The sequence below is a fragment of the Oryctolagus cuniculus genome, chromosome 1, assembly GCF_964237555.1.
Source record: "Oryctolagus cuniculus chromosome 1, mOryCun1.1, whole genome shotgun sequence".
NCBI classification, from domain to species: domain Eukaryota; kingdom Metazoa; phylum Chordata; class Mammalia; order Lagomorpha; family Leporidae; genus Oryctolagus; species Oryctolagus cuniculus.
In genome coordinates this window covers 5,429,511-5,456,178 of record NC_091432.1, presented here as the reverse complement: position 1 = coordinate 5,456,178, position 26,668 = coordinate 5,429,511, and the positions used below count along the sequence as shown (strand labels likewise).

At 57.6% G+C, this 26,668-nt stretch overlaps 1 protein-coding gene across 1 annotated transcript; it reads right to left on the bottom strand.

Moving 5' to 3' along the window:
• Positions 1-8,363: 8,363 nt before the first annotated feature.
• On the bottom strand, positions 8,364-10,797 carry MRPL11 (mitochondrial ribosomal protein L11). Its single transcript, XM_002709252.5, has 4 exons — positions 10,583-10,797; positions 10,176-10,365; positions 9,945-10,104; positions 8,364-8,632 (listed from the first exon to the last, which is right to left on the bottom strand). Exons 1-4 carry the CDS (start codon positions 10,703-10,705, stop codon positions 8,527-8,529), a joined length of 579 nt encoding a protein of 192 aa, XP_002709298.1. The 5' UTR covers positions 10,706-10,797; the 3' UTR covers positions 8,364-8,526.
• Positions 10,798-26,668: the final 15,871 nt, after the last annotated feature.

The window sequence follows — 26,668 nt, the reverse complement described above, 5'->3', positions numbered from 1 at the left end:
GCCACCTGCTGGACAGAGAGGGGACTGCGTCTGTTCCATTCCGGCCGTGGCTCCGTGGGAAAGGACAAGACCTGCCCAGTGGCTGCTGCAGCCCGATCTGACTCCCCGGCCCGGGCCACCATCACCCACATCGCTGCCCTGGGGTCAGGATATACGAGAAAGGGCTGTTTTGGAGTCATTTCTTCACATGCTGAACAGAGCGACATCTGCACGGGCCAGGAGCTGTCCTGGGTGCTGCGCCCTGGGCTCGGAGCTCACGCGGGGAGATATAACCAAAAGCAAAATAAATCGTCTAAAAGAGAGCAGCGTGAGCAGAACGCCAGCGCGCCGGGGGCGGGGGTGGGCTCTAATTTCGAGCGAGGGGTCAGAAAGCCTCTCTAAGGAGGTGACATGGAACTGTGACCTGGGAGTTAAGAAAGGGGAAGAGGGGCCGGCAGACGCTCCTGGCTTCAGATCAGCACAGCTCCAGCCCTTGCGGCCGATTGGGGAGTGAACCAGCGGATGGAAGACCCCTCTCTCTCTCTACCTCTCCTTCTCTGTCCGTAACTCTGCCTTTCAAATAAATAAATCTCTAAAAAAGGGGGGGTATTTGGAGGAAAGGAAGACGACCCAGGGCCTTTGGGCCCCGATAAGAACTTAGATTTCATGCCACGCTCGGTAGGAAGTCCCTGGAGGAGTCGGCAGGGGTCGCGGAGGGGCCGGTCCTGCTCACGCCCCAGCCCTGGCAGGAGGTGGGGAGGTGGCCCCAGAGTGCCTTTAGCAGGTGCCCTGGAGGTAAGCCACACAGATCTGGAATACTTCAGAGACAGAACTGACAGAGTTTGCTGACGGATTTGGAGAGAGGGGACTTCTAAGTTTAGTACCCGAGTGAAGAGCTGCTGTTTAGTTGAAAAACACCTGAGACGCGATGAGCTGAGTCTCGGCGCCTGCAGACCGGGTCGGAGCCTCCCTGGGTGAGGGCAGCGCAGCCAAGCTGTGGACGGGGCTGGCGCGGCGGCGCAGGGCTGGGCCACCACTTGCAACCCCGGCATCCCAGATCAGAGGGCCGGCTTGAGCCCAGCTGCTCTGCATCCAACCTGCACTCTCGCCAATGCACCTGACAAGGCAGAAAGCATGGCCCAAGGACTCGGGCCCCTGCCACCCGTGTGGAGCTCCTGGCTCCTGGCTTTGGCTTGGCCCAGCCCTGGCTGTCGTGACCGTTTGGGAAGTGAACCAGCAGATGGGAGATCTCTCTGTCTCTCTGCTGCTACCCCCCTCTTTGTCTCTCTGCCTTTCATATAAATAAAGTTTTTAAAATATTGTCAAAGGCAGAACACAACCAAAGACAACAGGAGCTCGGGAAGCCAGGAGACAGCACGAGCGTGAACAGCCGAGGGGTGCAGACGTCACTGTGGGGTCAGTCAGCCGCTGACTGGAAAACAGTCGCACATTTCAAGATTCAAGGAACAAATTACACACTTAACAATACCTGCAGAGAGCACGAAACTGTAAAAGTGGTAAAGCAGATTCTAAAAAAAAAAAAAAAAAGAAGCTTCTAGGCATTCAAGACTTAATTGAAAAAATGGAGAATTAGAACAGCCAATGTATGTGAGAGCCTTATCTGACATATTTTTATTTTTTAAAAAAAGATTTGTTTATTTGAGAGTCAGAGTTACACAGAGAGAAGAGAGGCAGAGAGAGAGAGAGAGAGAGAGAGAGAGAGAGAGAGGTCTTCCATCCGCTGGTTCACTCACCATTGACTGCACAGGCCAGAGCTGAGCCGATCCGAAGCCAGGAGCCAGGGGCTTCTTCCAGGTCTCCCACGTGGGTGCAGGGACCCAAGGACTTGGGCCATCTTCTACTGCTTTCCCAGACCATAGCAGAGAGCCGGATTGGAAATGGAGCAGCCGGGACTTGAACTGGAGCCCACATGGGATGCCGGCACTGCAGGGGCGGCTTTACCTGCTACGCCACAGCACCAGCCCCTGACTTTTTTTTTTAAGATAAAGATTGATTTATTCATTTTGAAAGAGTTACAGAGAGAGAGAGAGATTTTCCACCCGCTGGATCCCTTCCCAGATAACTGCAGCTGCCAGCACTGGTCCAGTCCAAAGCCAGGGGCCAGGAGCTTCCTCCAGGTCTCCCACGTGGGTGCAGGGGCCAAGCACTTGGGTCATCCTCCACTGCCTTCCCAGGCCACAGCAGAGAGCTGGATTGAAGGAGGAGCAGCAGCCAGGACACAAACCGGCTGCCCGCGCGGGATGCTGGCACCGCAGGTGGAGGCTTAGCCAGCACCACACCACAGCTGCGGCTCCTGTAGTCTGCAAACTGCCTGCCTGTGAGCCGGCTGTCTTAATGGAGCACAGTAGCATGATACATAACACATAACATGTAATATAACATATAACACATAGCATGTAATAGGCCGAGCTTTAGGGGAAACGCACCATCCGCAATGTTATCTTCTGTGTTAGTGACCTTGAAGGAAGGGAACACGCCCTCCCAGTGTGACGGAAGCGTGTCATGAGCCGCCGTTTTTTTTTTTACAGGCAGAGTGGACAGTGAGAGAGAGAGAGAGAGAGACAAGGGTCTTCCTTTGCCGTTGGTTCACCCTCCAATGGCCGCCGTGGCCGGCGCGCTGCGGCCGGCGCACCGCGCTGATCCGAAGCCAGGAGCCAGGAGCCAGGTGCTTCTCCTGGTCTCCCATGGGGTGCAGGGCCCAAGCACCTGGGCCATCCTCCACTGCACTCCCTGGCCACAGCAGAGAGCTGGCCTGGAAGAGGGGCAACCGGGACAGAATCCGGCGCCCCGACCAGGACTAGAACCCGGTGTGCCGGCGCCGCGAGGCGGAGGATTAGCCTAGTGAGCCGCAGCGCTGGCTAAGCCGTCAGTATTTGAAGCAAAAGTTGCCAGCGTCTCTTCCGTACAGACACTGCCGTGCCGCGTGCGGTTGAGTTGCGTGCTGTGGTCACATTGCTGAATTCAGCTTGCACGGGCATCCTGGAGCTGCGGAAACAACCAGGACCAGAGGAACTGGAGTCCAGAAGCGGCAGAGCCGGATGCCCTGCAGCCTCTGCTGGGGGTGGGGTTTGAGGTGCTCATGGGGGCTGCTGTAGGGAGCTGGCGCGGGGGCACGGCCTGTTCCCCCACGGAAGAGTCACCAGGTTGTGGAATGCGGGGGAGTCTGGGAGCGGGGATGAAGGCTAACTGGTAAAGTAGAGTCTCACTTCCTTCCATGGTGCTGAGCGAGAAAGTCACCCAGAGGCAGAGCCTGCAGGAACCCTCGTCCCTGGACCACAAACTCACGGCCAACCTCCCCTCCAAAGGCGTTTGCCTGGTTTCAGTGGTGCACCGGGACGAATGCTAAGCTCAAAGCCTCGGAGAGGCAGAAGCGGATCCCAGAGCCGTCCAGGGCTGAAGAGAGACTCGCCAAGCCCCCGGAGGGAAAGGGGACGCGGAGAGGTGGGTCGATCTTCATGTAGTCACAACTCAGCCTGACTCAGGCGAATGCTTGCTGGGAACGAGATGGTCACTCCCTCGCCCCGTCCCGCACTGGACGAGGGAGGCTACTCCGGCTCCCTATACACAACGCCCAACGTGCAAAGTGTACCAGAACCTGGCGGGGAGAGGTGAAGGTCACTGATAATCAGAGCAAAGGAACCAGCAGAGCTGGGCATCACAGTGCAGCGGGCTAAGCCACTGCTGGGGATGCCCCTGCCTCACCCCGGAGCGCTGGCTTGAGTTCCGGCTCCGGCGTTCTGGTCTAACCTGGAAGGATTATGGCCCGAGTGACTGGGCCCCTGCCACCCATGTGGAGACCTGGATGGAGTCCCCCACTCCCAGCTTTGGCCTGGCCCGGCCCGGGATGTTGCAGCCAATTGGGATTTGAAACTGACTGTGATTAATGTTTTTTTTTCCTGCTTTGTGAGATTTATTACTTATTTAAAAGGTGGAGTTACAGAGAGCGGGACACAGACAGGTCTTCTGCCCGCGGGTTCACTGAGTTCAACTCGGGTTGGAGGGGCCGAGTGGCCGCCACGGTGCGAAGCTGGGTCCCGGGCCCACGGCAGGTGCCGGACGATGCCCCTCGAAGCCGTGTAAGCGGCCCGAGGGCCCTGGGAGGCGGGGTCCTGCCCAGAGGGCGTGGCTGGCCCTGGGAGGCGGGGTCCTGTTCTATGATTAATGTTAAAGAAAATAGAGAATGGGGCTGGCGCTGTGGTGTGGCAGGTTAAAGACCCAGCCTGCAGTCCCGGCATCCCATGTGGGCGCCAGTTCTAGTCCCGGCTGCTCCTCTCCCGATCCAGCTCTCTGCTGTGGCCTGGGCAGGCAGTGGAAGATGGCCCAAGTGCTTGGATCCCTGCACCCACGTGGGAGACCTGGAGGAAGGTCTTGGCTCCTGGCTTTGGATCGGCATAGCTCTGGCCATTGCAGCCATTTGGGAAGTGAGCCAGCAGATGGAAGATTTCTCTCCTTCTCTCTCTCTCTCTCTCTCTCTCTCTCTCTCTGATTGTAACTTTCAAATAAATAGAAACACAAATTGAGGCCACAGTGGTACATCACTTATAAGAACAACTTAAAAATAGAATATCAAGTGCTGGCAAGGATGCAGAGAAACTGGATCACTCGTATGTCGCTGGTGAGAATTTAAAATGATGCAGCTACTCTGAAAAATGATTGTAAAGCTTCTTAAAACATTAAATACTTACTTACATATGACCCAGAAATTACACTCCGGGTGTTCATCCCTCGTAGGTAATGAAAACCGCAACTTTCAAGAATGCTCACGACAGCTTTATTTGTAATATCCCCAAAGTGGGAATACCACTGGGTGAATGAACAGATGAGTAGGTCCACACCAGGGAAACCAGCACGTAGTGACAGGAACGACCAGGGGGCTGGCGCTACAGCCCAGGTTTAGCGGCCACATCCCATCTGAGGGCTGGTTCAGGTCCTGGCTGCTCCACTTCTGATTCTCCTCCGTTAATGCACCTGGGAAGGCAGTGGAAGACGGCCCGAGGGCCTGGGCCCCTGCACCCGCGCGGGAGACCCGGGTGGAGTTCTGGTTTTGGCCTGGCTCAGCCATTGCGGCTATTTGGGGGATGAAACAGCAGAGGGAAGATTCTCTCTCTCTCTCTCTCTCTCTCTCTCTCTCTCTCTCCCCACTCCTTTCAAATAAATAAATCCTTTTTTTAAAAAGGGAGTTGGGAATGAACTGTTGATACACATCAGCGACTTGGAGGGATCTCAGAGTCCTTAAGCTGAGCGAGGAAAACTCGCGAGGACACACACTGCAGTTTCACTCACTCTGGAAGTGAGAGCAGAGGCCAGGTTGTTAGAGATGAGAACCCACCAGTGTTTGCCAGGGAGTACGCGTGATGGGGAGGGGGCTGTGGGGTGGAAGTGGCCGTATCTTTTTTATTTTTATTTGAAAGGCAGAGTTACAGGGAGGCAGAGGTAGAGAGAGGCCTTTCACCTGTTGGTTCATCATCCAAATGGCCACAACAGCCGAAGCTGAGCCGACCTGAAGCCAGGAGCCAGGAGCTTCTTCCGGGTCTCCCACGTGGGTGCAGGGGCCCAAGGACTTGGACCATCTTCCACTGCTTTCCCAGGTGCATCAACTGGGAGCTGGACTGGAAGTGAAGCTGCCGGGACTTGAACCAGTGCCCATGTGGGATGCTGGCACTGCCGGTAGCAGCCTTACCCACTACGCCACAGCAACAGCCCTGGCAGTATGTGGTACAACCTAACCTCAGAAGTCACACATTCACACTTCAGACATTTCCTGTTGGTGACATGGACCAACCCTGGCACAGAGTAGGCGGGGAGGTGGGGATCTTTCTGGACCACTTGGAGAGGCTACGATGTCAATGAATGCTGTTATATAATGACATCCAGGGGCCAGCGCTGTGGCATAGCAGGTCAAGCTCCGCCTGCAGTGCCGCCATCCCATATGGACGCCAGTTCGAGTCCCGGCTGCTCCTCTCCGACCCAGCTCTCTGCTATGGCCTGGGAAAGCTGTGGAAGATGGCCCAGTCCTTGGGCCCCCGCACCCTCATGGGAGACCCAGAAGAAGCTCCTGGCTCCTGGCTTTGGATCGGCACAGTTCAGGTCATTGCGGCCAGTTGGGGAGTGAACCGGCGGAAGGAAGACCTCTCTCTTTCTCTAATTCTTTCAAACAACCAAGGATGCTCCACACCAAATCTAGGCGGGAGAGACTGGCGCAGGTGTGTGTGTAAGACGCAGGCCTCAGCAGCTGCAGCGTGGGAGGCGAAGGCGAGTGTGGGCCCAGCTCCTTCAGGGCTCACAGCGGAGGAAAGCAGACGCAGGTCACTGCTAGAGGGAGGCGTCCAAGAAGCCCCTTGTTTTTACCGATACTCGAGTGTGCACTTGGGCTTCAGAACGTGACCCAGGAAGAACGGCCGCCACGCACTGAGGACTTGCAACACGCCAGCCTCGCACGCCTGAATTCACTTGATCTTCACAGCCTGCTGAGGTGAGCACCATCCCCCTACTGGACAGAGGAGGGGGCCAAGGCATGGTTAGGGACCTTGGCCAAGAGGACACAGCGAGGGAGCATGGAGCTGGGATCTGGACCCAAACAGCTGGGACCACTGCACGCCAAGTGCACCTGGGGGAAACCAGTGACAGAGGAGGCCGTGGTTAAGAAGTGGAGGTGGGGTGGGGGGTCGCTGTGGCGTAGTGGGTAAAGCTGCCGCCTGCAATGCCGGCACCCCCTATGGCACCGGTTCGAGTCCTGGCTGCTCCACTTCTGATCCAGCTCCTGCTAACGCATCTGGGAAAGCAGCAGAAGACGGCCCAAGTGCTTGGGCCCCTGCCACCCACATGGAAGACCCGGAAGAAGCTCCGGCAGTTACAGCAGTTTGGAGTGAACTTGTAGATGGACGATCTCTTTCTCTCTATAATTCTGCCTGTCAAATAAATAAATAAGCAGGGAAGTGCAATGCTCCGGGGTGGAGGAGGCACGCAGAAACGGAGCATCCCTCGCGCGTCACAATTCCGCCACGTGCAGCTGGTTCGCTCTCGTGGTGGGCAGACCCCAAGCTTGTCCAGTGGTCCCCAGCTCCTGGTGTTTTGTGCAGTTCCTTATCCATGAATGGCAGTAGGGCCTGTGACCTCCTTTTCTTTCTTTTTTTAAGACTTATTTATTTTCAAGACAGAGTTCCAGAAAGAGAGGGAGAGAGAGAGAGATCTTCCACCTGCTGGCTCATTCCCATTCAGGCTGCCAACGGCCAGGGCTGAGCTAGGCCAAAGCCAAGAGCTTAGAACTCCACCCAGGTCTGCCATGTGGGTGCAGGGGCCCAAGTACTCGGCCATCCTCCACTGCTTTCCAGGTGCGTGAGCAGGGAGCCGGATCAGAAGCGGAGCAGCCAGGACTCAAGCTGGTGCCCACATGGGGAAGCCGGCGGCACAAGTGGTGGCTTAATCTGCCCTGCCACAACGCCAGCCCCTTTTTAGTTTTCTTCTAGGTCTCCTCCATGCCGTGCAGCTGCTCTCGGCACATGCAGAAGTGCTGCGCCGGTAACAGACGCCGGTCACCCGGCTCACTCCTAACAGCCCTGCTCTTCTGAGTGCACAGAAATCTGGTGTCTGCATAGCGGGGAGAGCATGCGGCCCAGGGCTCCCCCGGGCTTCTGCCTCCGGCCGGTCCCCACTGACGCTTCTGCTGGTCTGCAGCCGTGACCCTCACAGCAGTTCACATCCAGCAAACATCTGACGCGAGTGCCGTGAGGGGCCAGCAGCAGCCCCGGGCCTGTTTCTGCTGAGGTGGCCAAGTCCCCCGGAGGTGGAGACGTGCAGCAGGCCTCACGCCAGCGCCCATGGCCCTCACCGAGGGGAAGGGTAAGAGCCAAAGCTTTCAGGTCATCGGGTCTGGGTTCTGCACCTGTTCGGAGCCTGGGCACTGTGGTCTGGGTGTAGCTTGAATGTCCCCAGGGTCCCCGTGTGGAGGTGCTGAGCTGGCAGGCAATGCGGTCACAGGGCTCTGCCATCGGTGCTGGCTCACGGGACAGGCGGGCACACAGGAGGGAGTCGGCCACCATCAGGCAAGGCTGCCCCACACGCTCGGCCCCTTCCCCCTGCCCATGACTCCCTTTGCTGCTTCTCTGCCACAGGTGACGCTCGGGGGCCTCACTGGACGCCAGCGCCATGCTGTTGGACCCTCCACTTACCCGGATCGTGTGCCAAATAACCTTTTCTCTCGGTGGTGTTTAGTCCCAGGGATTTTGTTACAGGAACAGAAAATGAGCTAAGGCGTGGGCCAAACCACTCTGCCGGCTGAGCCTCGGTTTGTGTCCCAGGAGCCGCGTGAAGACCCCTGCCCACCCCAGGGCTGCCTCCCTGGGTCCCAAGACAGAGGCTGAGAATGGTGACAGAGACATTTATTCAGGCCTGACGCAGCCATGAGCGTAGAAATACATAATCCAGTCAGGAGAGTCACAATGAGGGTGGCGCGGTCGCCCTTCCTCCCCCTCGGCACAGGCCCCGCCCCAGCCGTTTGCCTCAGAACTGTGGGTGTGCGAGGCCGGGTCACTTCTTGGCGGCCTCTGCCTGGGCTGCCAAATCCGCCTCCTTCTGGGCAGCCAGGAACGCGGCTCGCTCCTTCTGGAAGGCCGCCAGCTCCTCGGCACTGAGGCTGCAGGTGGAGAGAGACAGACGGACGGACAGACGGATGGAGAGATGGACAGACGGACAGACAGACAGATAGACAGAGACGCACAGACAGGCAGACGGACGGACGGACAGATAGACGGGCAGGCAGGCAGACGGACGGACAGAGACGGACGGACAGGCAGGCAGGCAGACAGAAACGCACAGACGGACAGACAGACAGATAGATGGGCAGGCAGGCAGACAGACGGGTGGACGGATAGACAGAGACGCACAGACAGGCAGACGGACGGATGGACAGATAGACGGGCAGGCAGGCAGACAGATGGACAGATAGAGACGCACAGACAGGCAGACGGACGGACGGAGACGGATGGACAGGCAGGCAGGCAGACAGATGGACAGACGGATGGGCAGGCAGGCAGACGGACGGACAGAGACAGACAGGCAGACGGATGAATGGACAGGCAGGCAGATGGACGGACAGAAGGTGGACAGGCAGACAGACGGGTGGACGGGTGGTGAGCAGCTGCCACCCGGTTCTCGGGGCCCGTGTCCCCGTGTCAGAGTCCAGCTGCTCGGCCCCCAGCTTCCGCACTCCCTCGGCCAGAAAAGCCGCCCGCGGCCTTTTATCCTCTCACTAAATCGCTACCCAGCCGGGCTCCAGTCCAGTTTAGCCGGCCTCGCCCTGTGCCCCAGGAAGCCGGGGGGGCTGTGCCTGTGTCTCCCCCAGAGGACCGGGCTTACTCATCCCTGCGTCCCAGCAAAAGCTAAGACGTGAGCAAGGCCCGGTCCCCCTCTGCCCCAGGCTGCGCCCGCGCTTCCGGGAAGCGACCGTGAGCCGCGGGTGGGGCCTGACTCGGCGGCAGAGGACACGCAGGGCTCCTACTCCCCGGCCCGCCCCCGCCTGGGCCCGACACCCCCAACTCCCTGAGCTCACCTGAAGCCGAGGAGCAGGCCTCCCTCCTGTCGGCCTCGGGTCCACACCCTCCCACCCTGCCCGGGGGCTCTGCACCCAGGCCCCCCGCCCTTCCCGACTCCACGGAGATCTCCGTCCTTGGACCGTCTGCCCCAGCCCTCGGTCTCTTCCCGGCTTCTGCTCAGATGTAGCCCCTCCCCTCACGGACACTCCACGCCCAGCCAGCAACCCTCCTGGCTGCTCTGGTGACCCCGGCCCCAACACGCACCCGTGGGTCCGCGCGGCCGCCACACGGACGTGGGCCAAGCAGCGCTGCCCCCGCCTAAGCCGCGTCCCACATCCAGGACGACACCTAACACGCAACAGGTGCACCGCCCCCCCCCCCCCCCAGAACCCGAGAGGCCCCCTCCGCACTCACTCTTTGACCACGCGGATGCCCAGTGACCGCGCAGAGCCGATGATGGAGCGGACGACGGAGGACAGCGGGACGTCCAGCAGGGCGAAGGCGTCGTCCTTGGCTTTCACCAGCGCGATCTCATACACGTGCTTCAGGGTCACCAGGCCCGCCACCTCCTGCCCTGGGAGCAAGGGGCACGCGCGCTCAGGCGCTGGCCGCCGGCTCCTCCCGGGCGCCCGCCCCGGCCCTCACCTGGCCGCCGCGCTCCCTTCTCGATGCCCGCGGCCGCCTTCAGGAAGTAGGACACGGTGGGCTGGCCGATCTTGATTTCAAACGTCCTGTCGGGCTTCACCAGGATCTTCGTGGGCAGGGGGATGCCTTCTTTGATGTCCTTGGTCTTCTCGTTGAACTCCTTGCAGAACTGGTTGATGGAGACGCCTCGCTGCGGGAGCAACACGGCGGTCAGCGGGGCCGGCCGCGCCCACGCGGCCCCTCTCCTCCACCCACACTCGACTCCCGCTCTCTGCGCCACAGACTTCTTTGTGTGTCCCCCCCACGGCCTGCTGCGGAGGCCAACACGCGGGCTGGAAGCGTGCACGCGGCTCCGCGACCATCCCGGCCCTCCGGCGCCCCGCGCCGGGCTCCGGCCAGGAGCGCACCTGACCCAAGATAGGGCCCAGGGGGGGCCCGGACATGGCCTGGCCGGCCCGCACGATGGTCCGGATCACGCCGCCGGCCTCGGGCTTCCTGAGGCTTCGAGAGACCCGGCTTAGTTTCGACATGCCGCCGGCCGTCTGGCTGTGGTTCACCTCAGCGAGAGCTACGCCCTGGGCGCCGCCATCTTGGGCCAGAGGTCAAGGGGCCTCACGAGGGGCTAGGGCAGGGGAGGCCAACAAGCATCAGCCTGTTTCAGTCTTAACGGGTAAGGCCGGGAGAGTAAGAGAAAGGGAAAAAAAAGAACCTCCCCACTGGCCTGCTGCAGAGAGGGGGAAGGACCCGAGCGGCTTCGCTACGCGCATTCTTTCAGGAGCGCATACAGGCACTGCCTCGGACAGCTAAGCACGACGGCGGGCCCTCGGTGCCGCAAGGCATTGTGGGTGCGGTAGTTTTAAGGCCCCTCGTGCACGTCAGGCGACCTGGTGCGCTGGAGCGCCGTCTGCTGGACATCGTGATAACCGCACCTGTTGCTCAGAGCGGGCGTCCGTACTAAATCCTTGTTTCTCATCTAGTTGGGGTCGGGGCTGCGGCGTAGCCGGTAAAGCCGCCGCCTGCAGTGCCGGCATCCCGTATGAGGGCCGGTTCGAGTCCCGGCTGCTCCACTTCCGGTCCAGCTCTCTGCTATGGACTTGGGCCCTGCACCCACGTGGGAGACCCAGCTCCGGCCATTGCGGCCGCTTGGGGAGCTAACCAGCAGATGGAAGACCTCTCTCTCTCTGTGACTCTGCCTTTCAATAAGTAAAATGAATCTTAAAAAGAAAGTGCCTCTCTCATAAATTAATTAATTCATGGTGGCCGGGGGGAGCAGGCTGGGTCTGATCCATCTCTGTGTGCCTGACCTTCATTCACAAGTTTATTTACTAATAAAGAAACAAATCCTTCCTGGGTGAAGCCATCAGGTAGCTGACCGGCACAATCAGGGAGCCCAGGGCGAGCCGGCGGCTGGCAAACTCCACCTGGGGTCAGTGGAGGCACAGCTGGGATGATTCTGATTACCGGGAGGGACCCCTGGAAATGCCTCAAGGTCGCGTGTGAGGTTCAGAGGCAGTGGAGGCGAGGGGGCGGGACCAGGGGTTGGGGGCCAGGTCTTGCAGCCCTGGGTGGGGGAGGAAGCCCTCGAAGGGTGCTGGGCATGCATTTGCATCATATTTGCATTTTGAAAAGGTCACCCTAGCTTGGAGGAGGCAGGCAGAGGGCTGGGCCAGGTGGTGGTGGCGTGGCCGGGAAGCGATACTTAGAAGGTTGGCTGGAAGACGTGTCCAGCAGATCCTCGCCTATCTTCGTGAACAGAACCCGTTTCACGGACGGTGAACCCGGAGCACAGAATAAAGGGCGGGGACTTGAAACTCTTCATTTATTTGTTGTTTTTATTTTACTTGAAAGGACACAGACACAGACTGTGTCCGGTCTGCTGTCGTTCCTGGAGGGAGCTGGGCTCAGCTGGGGCCTGATTCCCCCTTTCTCACTTCCTTTCTCTCCCACTCTGTTCCCACAGCCCCAGGAAGACCTGGTTCTCGCCTCCTCCTAACCCTGGGGCTTGGTTCCCTCTGCCCCTCTCCACTTCTCTTTGAAGATCTACCTATTTATTTGAAAGGCAGGCACATCAGCAGGGAGCTGGATCAGAAGCGGAGCAGCTGGGACAGGTGCCGGCGCGCCCGTGGGATGCTGGAGCAGCTGGGACAGGTGCCGGCGCGCCCGTGGGATGCTGGTGTCGTAGGCGTCCAGGCGTCGGCTTAATCTGCTATGCCACAGAGCCCTCCCCTCTCTCTTCACTTTTTTAAAAAGATTTATTTATTTGAAAGGCAGAGTTACAGAGAGGCTGAGGGGGAGAGAGAGAGAGAGAGATCTTCTATCCTCTGGTTCACTCTGCTAATGACCACGATGACCAGAGCTGGGCTGATCTGAAGCCAGGATCCTAGAGCCACCTGTGGGTCTCCCACATGGGTGCAGGGGCCCAAGGACTTGGGCCATCCTCCACTGCTCTCCCAGGCCACAGCAGAGAGCTGGATTGGAAGTGGAGCAGCCGGGACTCGAACCATCGCCCATGTGGGATGCCGGCACTGCAGGCGGCGGCTTCACCGGCTACGCACACCACAGCGCCGGCCCCTCTCTTCACTGCTTTAAGTGCTGAGCTCTCTCTCCTTTTCCTTGTCCCCACAGCCATCTCACCCCAGGCCCCCGCCTCTGCGACTGTCACCTTTGGTGATCCAGGGGCCAGGACTCGGCCGTGGGGCTGTGCCCGCGTGAACAGGTGAATGCCATGAACTTGGATGAACCTGGGAGCAGGGTCGAGCTCGGTCCCCACTCGCTTCCTCTTGCCCTTCCCCCGCCTGGCGCGGGATGATGACATCAGCCCCCATCGGAATCTTCCCCAGGAACTGTCGGACCAGGTGGACCCAGACCCGCTGCTAGGAGGCGGCGTGCTCCGACTGTGAACGCAGACGAGGCCCCGAGGCTGCCCCCAAATCCGCAGAGCTTAGGGCTTGGTGGGGCATCCCTGGAGGGGGCGGGGGAAGCGGGCAGCACGGCCGTTGCTCAGGTTCGGGCACATGAATGGTCCCGCCTTTCGCCTTCGGTGTCGGGACCCAGCTCTTTGCCGGATGAGCTGGGCTGGGGTAGAGGGACCGGCCTGAGCTGGAGACAGCAACGCTGGCTCCTGCAACGTGGACCCTGACAGTCGCCCAGACCAGGGCCTGGGGTAGGGTGGCCCCGGGGCTGGGGAAAAGATAAGAGAGCTGAGTTTGAGGGAAAGGAGGTGAGACGGGGGATGGGGCTACACCTGAGCCCACGCCCCCAGCAAATGGAGGCGACTGGACAGAATCTTTGCAAAGGCAGGGCTTTGTGGACCCTGGGTGCACGCACTGCAAAGATTCGCTGGGCTCAGGTGAGTATTTGCTACCCAGGACGCCCACACCCCACGTCAGAGTGCCTCGTTCAAGTCCCAGCTGCTCCGCTTCTCATGCAGCTGCCTGCTAATGCACACCCTGGGAAGCACCGGGTGATGGCCTAAGTACACGCGTCCCTGTCCCCCAGGCAGGACATCTGGATTTAGGTCCTGGCTCCTGCCTGCAGCCTGGCCCGGTCTTGGCTGTTGTGGGCATTTGGGGAGTGAACCAGCGGATGAGAGATTTCTCTCTCTCTCTCTCTCTTCCTACCTTTTGAATAAATTAAAAAAATAAGATAATAGGAAATAAAGGAAACAAACCTGGTTTCAAGGAGACAGCAAGGGCCGGTGCTGTGGCGTAGCAGGTAAAGCTGCCACATGGTTCGAGTCCCAGCTGCTCCACTTCCGATCCAGCTCTCTGCTGTGGCCTGGGAAAGCCGTGGAAGATGACCCAAGTCCTTGGGCCCCTGCAGCTGCGTGGGAGACCTGGAAGAAGCTCCTGGCTCCTGGCTTCAGCCTGGCCCAGCCCCAACTATTGCGGCCATTTGCGGAGTGAACTAGTGATTGGATGATCTCTCTCTGTGTCTTTCCTTCTCTCCCTCTCTCTTTAACTTTAAATAGATCGTTAAAACAAAGCAAAGCAGGGCACAGAGGAAGGAGGGGGTGGGGTGGGGGGAAGAGAGATGTCAGAGGGCTGAGCTGGGATGGCAGGTACCTGCCGTCCTGGGTGGGACAATGGATCCCAGAAAGGTGGCTATGGCTGGGGCTTGGTGAGTGGCTGCTCCCATTCCCGAGGGAAGCAGCAAGACCCAGGGGAGGGGACAGCTTGTTACGGCTTTGGAAGGCCCGGCAGAAGTGCCTGTGTCCTCGTGGGACAGAGGAGAGATCAGAGAAGCCACCCCCGGCCTGAGGGGAAGGGCCAAGGAGGCAGAGGTCCCCTGGGGACGCAGCAGGCCAGGATGGGACACGCTGTGCGGACGGACAGCATGGGGCGCCCGAGGGGTCTCAGCGGGGGAAGCCACAGGGACTCCAAGTCCCCGCCAACTGGAACAGAATGGGAGCTGAGGCAGAGGGGAGCCAGCTCCATGGAACAGTGGGCTGGGGTTTGTATCCATCGCTGCCACGGTCGGCCCCCCGCCTGCTGCCGGGGGTGGGGGTGGGGGGCAGAGCAGCAGGGGCGAGCGCACACAGGACAGCAGCTACAGGCAGGACAGAGGGAGACGGGGCTCTCCCTGGCCCCTCCCCACCTTCCGCGGGTCACCAGTCCTGCCAGCTGTCCCCACAGCTCCTGGCCACCTTGCCCTCCCTCTGTGACCATTCCAGCCTGCGGAGAGGCAGGTTCTGTAACTGCTGGTGGACACACACCTCGCCCTCACTCCCCGACCTTGGGAAAGTCTCTGTGCCTCTCTGAGCTTCTGTTCTCTCAACTCTGAAATAAAAAATAGTGCCAGACCGGCACCATGGCGCACTTGGTTAAATCCTCCGCCTGCGGCACCGGCATCCCAATTGGGTGCTGGGTTCTGTTCCGGTTGCCCCTCTTCCAGTCCAGCTCTCTGCTGTGGCCAGGGAGTGCAGTGGAGGATGGCCCAAGTGCTTGGGCCCTGCACCCCATGGGAGACCAGGAGAAGCACCTGGCTCTTGGCTTCAGATCTGTGCAGTGCACCGGCCGTAGAGGTCATTTGGAGAGTGAACCAACGGAAGGAAGACGTTTCTCTCTGTCTCTCTCTCTCACTGTCTAACTCTACCTGTCAAATAAAAATAATAATACTAATGCCAGTTACTGCCACAGAAGACTGTCGCGAGAACTCAACGAGATGACCCAAGGAGGTGCTGGGCCCAGGGCTGCGTCTGCCGCATGCACAGGCCCAGGCTGCTACTCCCCCCCCCCCCCCCCCGCAGGTACTAAAGCCTGCCGATTCTCCAGTCCCTTACAGAACGTGGTGTGGGATTCGCACGCACACCCTTCCATATAATTTATATACTTGAGAGACAGACAGACCCACAGAGAGCTGTCACCTGTCAGCTCACTTCCCAACTGTCTTGAACAGCTGGTGCTAGACCAATCTGAAGCCAGGAGCCAGGAACCCCACCTAGCTCACCTGGGCCAGGACCCACTTGGGCCATCACCCACTGCTGTCCCAGGCAGGGAGCTGAATCAGAAGCAGAGCGGCTGGGACTTGGACTCGGATGCCGCACCGCACGGCAGCCCCAGGCTTGGTCATGTCTTGTCTGGACACTCGGGCAGCCCCTTGATGACCTCACTGCCTGCGTTCTTGCTCCCTTCAGACTATCCTCGCAGTGGCTACGGGCTCTGTTCTGCAAGGGTGGGCCTAGATCCATGTGAAGCACAGGTGACCATGCAGCTTCCTCTGTCCCCTCCAGGGACCCGTCACAGTGCTCCAGGCAGGACTCACCACAACACAGTCTACACTTAAAGCCTCCCAGGTCTAGCCCTGTCAATCCCTCTGCAACCTGCTACCCCCTACCTCACACCATATCCATCACAGCTCAGACTGCTCTCCCTTACATGTGCTTGCACTAGCCTCCAGCTGGGAGAAACCCTAGAACGTAAACCCTATTTTATAGGTGTTGGCTATCTCACGTAATTTATCGATACATGTTCCCAAAAACTGCAGGTGTCCAATAAACCCAGCAGTGGCACAGTGGAGGGTGTCGGGTCCTTACCCTCCGAGCACGTGGCTTTCTGGGAGCCACTGCTGTCCGGGATTGGATCTGATTGCACATCATTAGCCTGGAAAAAGATCAAAATTCAAAATTTGGACAAAGTACGGTTTCTCACCAATATGCATGGCTTCAACATCACTGTAAAGTCAAAACATTTTAAGCCAGGCCAGTGTTAAGTTGGGGGCCATGTGAAGGGAGGTCGTCTCCACGCGTGGCATCCGTGGAGAACTTCACACGTGTCCAGCAGCTGTCTCCTTCAGCCACCTCTCCTGTTAGGTCAGGGCTTTCTTTTTTTTTTTTTTTTTAAGATTTATTTCATTTATTCAAAAGAGAAAGTTACACAGAGGCAGAGAGAGAGAGAGAGAGAGAGAGAGAGAGAGAGGTCTTCCATCTGCTGGTTCACTCCCCAGGTGGCCAAAATGGCTGGAGCTGGGCTGATCCAATCCGAAGCCAGGATCCTAGAGCCGCCTCTGAGTCTCCCACGTGGGTGCAGGGGCCCAAGGACTTGGGCCATCTTCTGCTGCGTTCCCAGGCCATAGCAGGGAGCTCAATCAGAAGTGGAGCAGCTGGGATCTGAACTGGCGCCCCTATGAGATGCCAGCGCTTCAGGCCAGGGCATTAACCCACCGTGCCACAGCGCCGGCCCCGTCCCTACCCTTTCAAATTGCAGTGAGGGACGTCTGATGCAATCAGTTCATCTTATTTTTAATCTTTTAGTATAAAATATAATCAACAAAAATCTTATACAGCACAAATGCACAGTTACAACACTACCATGCAACAGGCACTCACTGGGGCCGGCACTGTGGCAGAGAGGGTCGAGCTGCCACCTGTGGCGCCAGCATCCCGTATGAGCGCGGGTTCGGGTCCTGGTTGCTCCATTTCCAATCCAGCTCCATGCTAGTGCGCCTAGGAAGCGGCAGAAGACGCCAGAGTGCTTGGGCCCTGTTACCAGCCCCGGCCGTTGTGGCCACTCAGGGAGTGAAGCAGCAGCTGGTAGACCCCCCCCCAACCCCCCTTCTCTGTAACTCTGTCTTTCAAATAAATAAATAAATAAAATACTTTCTTTTAAAGAAATAGTCATGTGGCTGCCACTCAGTTGGAAACCGAACGGCGCCTGGAGCAGTTCCCCCTCCCAACTATAAACCCCATCCTCATCTTGGTCATGTCTTGTCTGGACCAAAAAAAGTATTTGAGAGACAGAGACACACAAACACAGAGACAGACAGAGGGAGCCCTCATCTGCTGGTTCATTCCCCAGATGCCCACACAGCGGGGGGTGTGCTCAGCCAGAGTCAGGAGCCCGGAGCGCCATCCAGGCCTCCCACATCGGGGCGGGAGCCCAACTACTTGAGCCGTCACCACTGCCTCCCAGGGGCTGCCTTAACAGGAAGCTGGGGTCAGGAGCCCGGACTGGGACGAGATCCCCTGGGTGTGAGATGTGAGTCGTCACTAGCATCTTAGCCGCAGGCTGAATGTCCCCCATCCTGATTCTTAACCGTGGTAACTTCCTAGTCTTCAGCTTCACTGCCTGGATTAGTTGGCTTTTTGTTATTTGAAAATACCGGGGAGATGCTATTTAGGAAGGAAGGCTGATCTGGGCTTCAGTCTGGAGGTCTGCAATCAGGTGTCCCCTTCAGTCCCGTGTCTGATGAGGCTGGTGGATGGCAGGGCCCGCACGGGGGAGGGGTCACAAGGCAAGCCAGGATGCAGAGAGGGAAGCCAGGCTGAACCCTGCTGAAATAGCCAACTTGGGGCCCGCGCTGTGGCGCAGCCTGCAGTGCCGGCCTCCCACATGGGCACCAGTTCAAGTCCCGGCTGCTCTACTTCTGGTCCAGCTCTCTGCTATGGCCTGGGAAAGCAGTAGAAGATGGCCCAAGTTCCTGAGCCCCTGCACCCACATGGAGACCCAGAAGAAGCTCCTGACTCCTGGCTTCAGATCGGCTCAACTCTGGCCATTGCAGCCATCTGGGGAGTGAGCCAGTGCATGGAAGACGCCCACCCCTCACTGGCTCCGCCTCTCTGTAATTGCCTCTCAAATAAATAAATAAATCTTTTTTAAAAACTAAATAACCAAGCCTCCCCCAAGGACCACCTTCTGAGGGCAGGTGCCAAAGGCCTAGAGACTTCCCACTGGGTTCACCCCCTGGACACTGGAATCAGATGGTCTCTGCCCTAAGTTAATCAATTATTCTTATTAATCCATTAGCCACTAACAAAGCCTTTGGAGACCAAACCCCAGTGTATGGTCCTTTGGGGGACACTCAAAACTATTTTCCAGACCAGAAACTGCCCAAGTGTGCAAAGCGAACGAGCTTAGTTTGGGCTGCTTTACAACTTGACATAAACGGAATTGTAGGGCAGTTTTCTAGTTTTGTTCAACATTATGGGTTTTGGCTGTATTTTTTGTGTTTAGTAATAACTCCACTGACACAGCCACAGGTATTAAAGTGTATAACCACGTGGGCTTTAGCATTTTCACACATCTACGTAAGCATGAGCGCAGTCAATCTTGGTGCATTTTCATAACCCCCAAACCAAACCTATACCCTATAGGCACTGCCCCTCATCCCGCCCTCCCTCCCAGCGCTATGCACTCACCTGTTTCCTGTCTCCGCAGGTTTTCCTGTTCTGACGCTCACACAGACGGAATCATACAACGTGTGGTCTCCTGTGCCCAGCTTCTTCGACTCAGCCTGATGTTTCCAAGATGGTGGCACACATCATCACTCTGCTGTCTACCGTGGCTAAGTAACTCCATTGGATAGACAGAGCGCGGTCTGTTCATCCACTCGACAGTCAAGGAACCTCGGCTGTGCCCACTTGCTGGCTATCAACGTTGGTGTGCAAGTTCTCACGTGAGCCTGTGTCTCCGTCTTCTTGGTTATGCACCCAGGAGCGGGCTCGCTGGGTTACAGGGCAGCTCCATGTCCAGGAACGCCGTGATTTTCCAAGGTCACTGCCCCCTGTCTGGTCCCCACCGCCGTGTGCGAGGTTCTAGCTGCTCCGGATCCTCCCCGAAACACACCTGCTTTCCTCCCAGTGCCGGTCATGTGTTGGCGCACCTTTTCACGTCTTGTCATTTCTCATTGGAAGCTGAAGATTTTACAAAATACACAAGAATCGTAGCCACTTTGGGTACTGCTCTGCTCACCCAGTCCAGGGCTGGTTATCTTTTTTTTTTTTTCTTTTTGACAGGCAGAGTGGACAGTGAGAGAGAGAGAGACAGAGAGAAAGGTCTTCCTTTGCCATTGGTTCACCCTCCAATGGCCGCCACAGCTGGCACGCTGCGGCCGGCGTACCGCGGCCGGTGTACCGCGCTGATCCGATGGCAGGAGCCAGGTACTTATCCTGGTCTCCCATGGGGTGCAGGGCCCAAGGACTTGGGCCATCCTCCACTGCACTCCCGGGCCACAGCAGAGAGCTGGCCTGGAAGAGGGGCAACCGGGACAGAATCTGGCGCCCTGACTGGGACTAGAACCCGGTGTGCCGGCGCCGCAAGGCGGAGGATTAGCCTAGTGAGCCACAGCGCCGGCCCATTTTCTTGTTTCTTGACTGCAGGGACTGGTTTGGAGAAAGTCTATCCCCTCCTCCCCACAGCCAGAGTGTGAAATATCTGCCCTGCTCACGGGTGCAGCCTTGGGCACCCACAGTCTCTGCCCTGCTCATGGGTGCAGCCTTGGGCACCCACAGTCTCTGCCCTGCTCACGGGTGCAGCCTTGGGCACCCACAGTCACGCTGGTGTGACATGGTTTGGGGGGGCTCTCTCTGATGCTTTCTCTGATCACACCCAGCCGCTGGGCTCCAGTAGTTGCTCCTGAGCTCTGTCATTTTCAGCAATGCTCCAGGGTATAGACTGACCCACAGACTGATCCAATCAAACTGGGACCCTGGGGAGGAAGTCCTGAGGCCAGAGTTTGGGATTCATTCCAGCCTACAATGTAAGCTATGCTGTGTCTCCAGACTCTACCAGCCACCTCCCAAGTGCCTTTCTCCACAACCTCCACCGTTTTGTTTTTAAAATTTATGTGATTTATTTGAAAGGCAGAGTTACAGAGACATAGATCTTCCATCTGCTGGTTTACTCCCCAAATGGCTGCAATGGCTGGGGTTGGGCCAGGCCAAAGACAGGAGCCAAGAGCTTCATCTGGGTCTCCCATGTGAGTGGCAGGGCCCAAACACTCAGGCCATACTCTGCTACTTTTGCAGGTGCATCAGCAGGAAGCTGGATCAGAAGTGGAGCAGCTGGGACTCGAAACAGTGCTGATATGGGATGCCAACATGGGGCCAACAGCTTAACCTGCGGCACCACAATGCCAGCCCCTGCCACTGTTTTTTTCTTTTTTTAAGATTTATTTATTGTTATTTGAAAGTCAGAGTTCACAGAGAGAGAAGGAGAGGCAGAGAAAGAGAGAAAGAGGGAAAGAGAGAGAGAGAGAGAAGAAAGTCTTCAATCCACTGGTTCATTCCCCAGTTGGCCACAACGGCTGGAGCTGTGCCAATCTGGTAACCAGGAGCCAGGAGCTTATTCTGGGTCTCCCACGTGGGTGCAAGGGCCCAGGGACTTGGGCCATCTTCTACTGCTTTCCCAGGCCACAGCAGAGAGCTGGATCAGAAGTGGAGCAGCCAGGACACAAACCGGCATCCATATGGGATGCTGCACTACAGGTGGCGGCTTTACCTGCTACGCCACAGTGCTGGCCCCCTCCCTACTGTTTTTGAGAGTGAGTGCCTTTAGGCTTGAACCTGAACTTTGGTAACCTGTGGCACATGAAGTCAGTTCCTTTGGGACACTCTTTTACTACTCCCCTCTGTTCCCAGGGCTCTCTCTGTGACAGCAGCAACAATGGTGTATCTCTTGAAGTGACACCCCACGTTAGGATCTAGGGGCTTGGTGAAGAGGGGTGCACCAATCCTACTAGATTCCCTTTTGGGGAACCCCACCCCCTAAGCTGGAGCAAGGGTGATCCTCAGCCGTGCACCCCCAGGGCTGAGCATCCATCCTGTGGTGGGGGCGGGGGTGGCTCTGGGTGGAAGAAGCCCCTGACTCTCCGCTGCACTGGTGCTGAGCTTGGTGTGAACCACAGGCGGCTGGCACTGTGCGGGAGATGCTGCCATCCCGCCTCCCAGGGAGAGGCGATGGCCCTGCAGGTGGGGGCTGGGGGAGAGGTGCCCCTGTGCTCCTGCCTGTCCCAGGGTGAAGTGGACCTTCCATCTCTTCCTTCTTACACAGCCAGAAGTGGGGAGCCGGGAGTGGACTTTGGTGTAAATACCACAAATTGTTCTCACTGAGTTTTAATAGATTTTCCCGAGTAAGCATTTCTTTATTTGCTGTATGCTCTTACGTGGAGACATTTTTTAAAAGATTTATTTATTAGGGCTGGTGCTGGTGGGCTAAGCCTCTCCCTGTGGCACTGGAATCCTCTTTGGGCACCAGTTCAAATCCTGACTGCTCCTCTTCTGATCCAGCTCTCTGCTGTAGCCTGGGAAAGCAGAAGATGGCCCAAGTCCCTGGGCCCCTGCACCCACGTGGGAGACCAGGAAGAAGCTCCTGGCTTCTGGCTTCGGATTGGCTCAGCTATAGCCGTTGCAGCCATCTGGGGAGTGAACCAGTGGATAGAAGACTTTCCTCTCTGTCTCTCCCTCTGTCACTCTACTTTTGAAAGGCCGAGTGACAGGCAGGAGGGAGAGATCTTCCACGCACTGGTTCACTCCCCAAATACCCAGAATATCCAGGGTTGGACCAGGCTGAAGCCAGGATCCAAGAAGTCCATCTGGGTCTCCCAGGTGGGTGAAGGGATCCAGGCTCTTGGGCCATCACCTGCTGTCTCCCAGGTGAATTAGCCTGGAGCTGGATCAAAGTGTGGAGTAGCTGGGTCTCAAACCAGCACCCTAATCAATATGAGACGGAGACATTCCAAGCAGTGACTTTACCTGCAGTGCCACAACACTCATTCCTCAATTGTGTGTGTGTGTGTTTCAGTTACATACCAATGCTACTTTTTCTTAAAGATTTACTTATTTATTTGAAAGCCAGAGTGACAGAGAGAGGGAGAGAGAGAGGTCTCCCATCTGCCAGTTCTCTCCCCAGATGGCCACAAAGGCCAGAGCTGGGCCAGGCTGAAGGCAGGAGGCAGGGACTTCATTCCAGTCTCCCGTGTGGGTGGCCGGGGCCCAAGCACTTGGACATCATCTGCTGCTTTCCCAAGCACTCATGTAATCTGCTGTGCCGCAACACAGGCCCCTCCATGATGAGGGTTTGTTTGTTTGTTTGTTTTTAAGATTTATTTATTTGAAAGACAGAGTTACAGAGAGGCAGAGAGAGAGAGAGAGATCTTCCACTTGCTGGTTCACTCCCCAAATGGCCACAATGGCTAGAGCTGAGCCAATCCAAAGCCAGGAGCCAGGAGCTTCCTCCAGGTCTCCCACGTGGGTGCAGGGGCCCAAGCACTTGGGCCATCCTCCACTGCTTTCCCAGGCCACAGCAGAGAGCTGGATCAGAAGTGGAGCAGCCCGGACTCAAACAGGCATCCATATGGGATGCTGGCACTGCAGGTGGTGGCTTTACCCAGTACGCCATGGTGCTGGCCCCCAATGTTGAGGTTTTAAGATTAACCCATATTCTTGCAGCTGACTATAGTTCATCCATTTTCATTGGTTCATTACATCAATATACATAATGAATTTACTACTTACCTTTTTTTTTTTTTTTTTTGACAGAGTGGACAGTGAGAGAGAGAGACAGACAGAGAGAAAGGTCTTCCTTTGCCATTGGTTCACCCTCCAATGGCCGCCACAGCCGGCGCGCTGGGCCGGCGCACCGCGCTGATCCGATGGCAGGAGCCAGGTGCTTCTCCTGGTCTCCCAAGGGGTGCAGGGCCCAAGGACCTGGGCCATCCTCCACTGCCTTCCCGGGCCACAGCAGAGAGCTGGCCTGGAAGAGGGGCAACCGGGACAGAATCCTGCGCCCCGACTGGGACTAGAACCCGGGGTGCTGGCACCACAAGGCGGAGGATTAGCCTAGTGAGCCGCGGCTCCGGCTACTACTTACCTTTTTTTTTTTTTTTTTTTTTTTTTTTGACAGGCAGAGTGGACAGTGAGAGAGAGAGAGAGAGAGAAAGGTCTTCCTTTGCCGTTGGTTCACCCTCCAATGGCCGCCACGGCCGGCGCGCTGCGACCGGCGCACCGCGCTGATCCGATGGCAGGAGCCAGGAGCCAGGTGCTTTTCCTGGTCTCCCATGGGGTGCAGGGCCCAAGCACCTGGGCCATCCTCCACTGCACTCCCTGGCCACAGCAGAGGGCTGGCCTGGAAGAGGGGCAACCGGGACAGAATCCGGCGCCCCGACCGGGACTAGAACCCGGGGTGCCGGCACCACAAGGCGGAGGATTAGCCTAGTGAGCCGTGGCGCCGGCCTACTTACCTTTTAACAACTGATCAGAGCGCTGAATGCCTTATAACCCGTAGATGGGCAACCTTTAAGTCAGGTGTCCACCTGTGGTCCAATCAGATGTGAGGGAAGAGGGGCGGGTCACTCAGCACAAACCGCGCCCTGGGCAGGAGGTCTGGGTGGGCGGAGTGGTTGTCAGTTCTGTCACATTCCTCTCTTCCAAGCCTGGCGCCCAAGCTCCGCCCCTTGGCTCCTGTCGGTCGGGCCTGGGGCTGCTCTGATCCAGAGAGCAGAGCGGAAGTTTCACTGTGGCATTGGGCTCTTGGCCATTTGTTTGGGAGACTCCAGCTGCCATGGTGCGGGAACAGTCCTCTGGGGAGGGCTTCGAGGAGAACCGAGGCCTCCTGCCAGTAGCTGCACTAGCTCCCGGCACTGGTGTCAGCATTACCGGGAGAAGATGCCCGGCCTCGAGACCTTCTTAGGGCTGACGCCTCGGCTGACCTCTTCGTTGCAACCCACAAGAGCGACTCTGGACCAGAGCAGCCCAGCTAAAGCGGACAGGTACGAACTCATCCAGCTTGTTCCAGGATCAGTAACAAATACTTAAAAATGTGGGCGTGGCTTTGGACCCGAGGGGTGAGCAGGGCTGGGAAGAGCTGAAAAGCTCCCATCGGTTACTCCCAAGATAACACAGACAAGGTGTTATCACCCAACAGACATCTGTCCCGCAGTTTCTGGGCAATCGGGAGCCCAGGCATGGCTAAGCAGGGTCTCTCATGGCCAGGGCTGGGATCTCCCCTGGGGCTCAGCCAGGGAAGGGCTCCCTTTTGCTGGCAGAATTCAATTCCTTGGGCAGGCGCCTTGGCTCACTAGGCTAATCCTCCACCTAGCGGCACCGGCACACCGGGTTCTAGTCCCGGTCGGGGCGCCGGATTCTGTCCCGGTTGCCCCTCTTCCAGGCCAGCTCTCTGCTGTGGCCCGGGAGTGCAGTGGAGGATGGCCCAGGTGCTTGGGCCCTGCACCCCATGGGAGACCAGGAGGAAGCACCTGGCTCCCGGCTTCGGATCAGCGTGGTGCGGCGGCCATTGGAAGGTGAACCAACAGCAGAGGGAAGACCTTTCTCTCTGTCTCTCTCTCTCTCACTGTCCACTCTGCCTGTCAAAAAAAAAAAAAAAAAAAAAAAGGGCTGAAGAATTCAATTCCTTGAAGCTCTGAGCCTGAGAATGGCCCCTTGTTTCTTCAAAGCCGGCAAGGAAGTGAGAAAGACGCCAACGAGAAATACCAGAAAGTTCTGTAACATGGTCACGTCCATGTGAGCCCGCGCCCCTCGTCACCTTGGCCATCTGCTGTGGGCCACGAGCAAGTCACAGGTCTCCCATGCTCAAGGGCAGAGGCCTGTGGGCGCCGGAAGGTGAGGACCCCAGGGCTGCCTTGAGCGTCTGTCTGCGTCGGCCTTGATGCTGTCAGGAGGCGGCTGACGGCCTTTGAAAAGGCTGATGGTGGGCCGGCGCCGCGGCTCACTAGGCTAATCCTCCGCCTAGCGGCGCCGGCACACCGGGTTCTAGTCCCGGTCGGGGCGCCGGATTCTGTCCCGGTTGCCCCTCTTCCAGGCCAGCTCTCTGCTGTGGCCCGGGAGGGCAGTGGAGGATGGCTCAGGTGCTTGGGCCCTGCACCCCATGGGAGACCAGGAAAAGCACCTGGCTCCTGGCTCCTGCCATCGGATCAGCGCGGTGCGCCGGCCGCGGCGGCCATTGGAGGGTGAACCAACGGCAAAGGAGGACCTTTCTCTCTCTCTCTCTCTCACTGTCCACTCTTCCTGTCAAAAAAAAAAAAAAAGAAGAAAAAAAAAAAGAAAAGAAAAGGCTGATGGTGAAGGCTGGGGAATGTTACTGGATCTCAAGTCACGGGTTCTCAACACACGTGGCAGGACAGGAGCAAACTGTCACCCGTGGGAACAAGAAAGAACGCACCCAAGGAATCGCCCCGCCTCGCTGAGACCTCCAGGCAACACGTTGAAGGCACCGCCTCACTCCTGTTCCTGCTTAGAGGTGATAAACAAACACTGTCAGACCAGAGGGAGCAGGACCCATCCTCTCCAAAGCGCCCACCCTCTCCAGCCAGCAACAACGCTACAACTGAGAAAGCTTCCTGTGGCCGGTGTGTGGGTAAGCCACTGTCGCGTCCCACACCGCAGTGCTTCCCAGAGTCCTGGTTGCTCCACTTCAGATCCAGCTTCCTGCTAATGTGCCCCGGGGAGGCAGCAGAAGAACAAAATACTTGGAACCTGCCGCCCAGGGCGGGGCCAGGATGGAATTCCTAGCTCCTGGCTTTGGCCTGGCCCAGCCTTGGCTGTTGCAGCCGTTTAGGGAATGAACCAGTGGATGGAAGATTTCTCTTCCTCTGTCTCTCCTCTCTCTGTCACTTTGCCTTTCAAATAAATAAATACATAATTTTTTTTTTTAGAAAATAAATCGCCTCTGGGAAAAGATCAAACACAGGACGCTGTCAGGAAAACACGATACAAGGTTGACACCAAGCATGTAGCTAAAAATCTCATCTAAGCTCATCCTCATGGGATTTGTCTGTCAGCAAAGCCCCAGGTAGGGAGGGGCTTATCTCAAAGGGACTCCTGGGTATCGCCTAAGGAGTGAACGGCAGTGCGATTCGCAGAACTCCACGAGCTCTTAAGAGAAGTGTACTGGCAGGGACGTTGGCAGCCTGGAGAAACAGAACAGAGGCATCGGTGTCCTGAGTTTCTGCAGACAGGATCAGGCTGCCTTGGGAGGGAACGATGACCCAGGAGGTAGAACTCAGCGCCAGAGCCCGAGCCCAGGGCTGAGGACAGTTATTCCCAGGCCTCAGAGTCTTAATCAAAGGCCAGACGCTGTGTGCCTGGCTGGGTTCCACAGGCACAGTGCACACGTCCCCATGTCCCACTTTTTGAGCACAAGGGAACACACAGCAGGTGCCTGGCCACCACCGTGCACTGGGCATGCGAGGAAGACAGGGCTCTTCAGTTCCTAAGTTTCAGGTGGGGAGGAATTGGTTCTCTGTGCCCAAGGAGGTACCTG

Excerpts from the sequence above, each read along its gene's own strand:
- MRPL11 (XM_002709252.5), bottom strand. The coding sequence starts at position 10,705 with ATGTCGAAACTAAGCCGGGTCTCTCGAAGCCTCAGGAAGCCCGAGGCC. Across the intron at positions 10,366-10,582 it reads TGGGCCCTATCTTGGGTCAG|CGAGGCGTCTCCATCAACCA; the intron begins GTGCGCTCCTGG and ends TTGCTCCCGCAG. Across the intron at positions 8,633-9,944 it reads GGCATCCGCGTGGTCAAAGA|CCTCAGTGCCGAGGAGCTGG; the intron begins GTGAGTGCGGAG and ends CTCCACCTGCAG.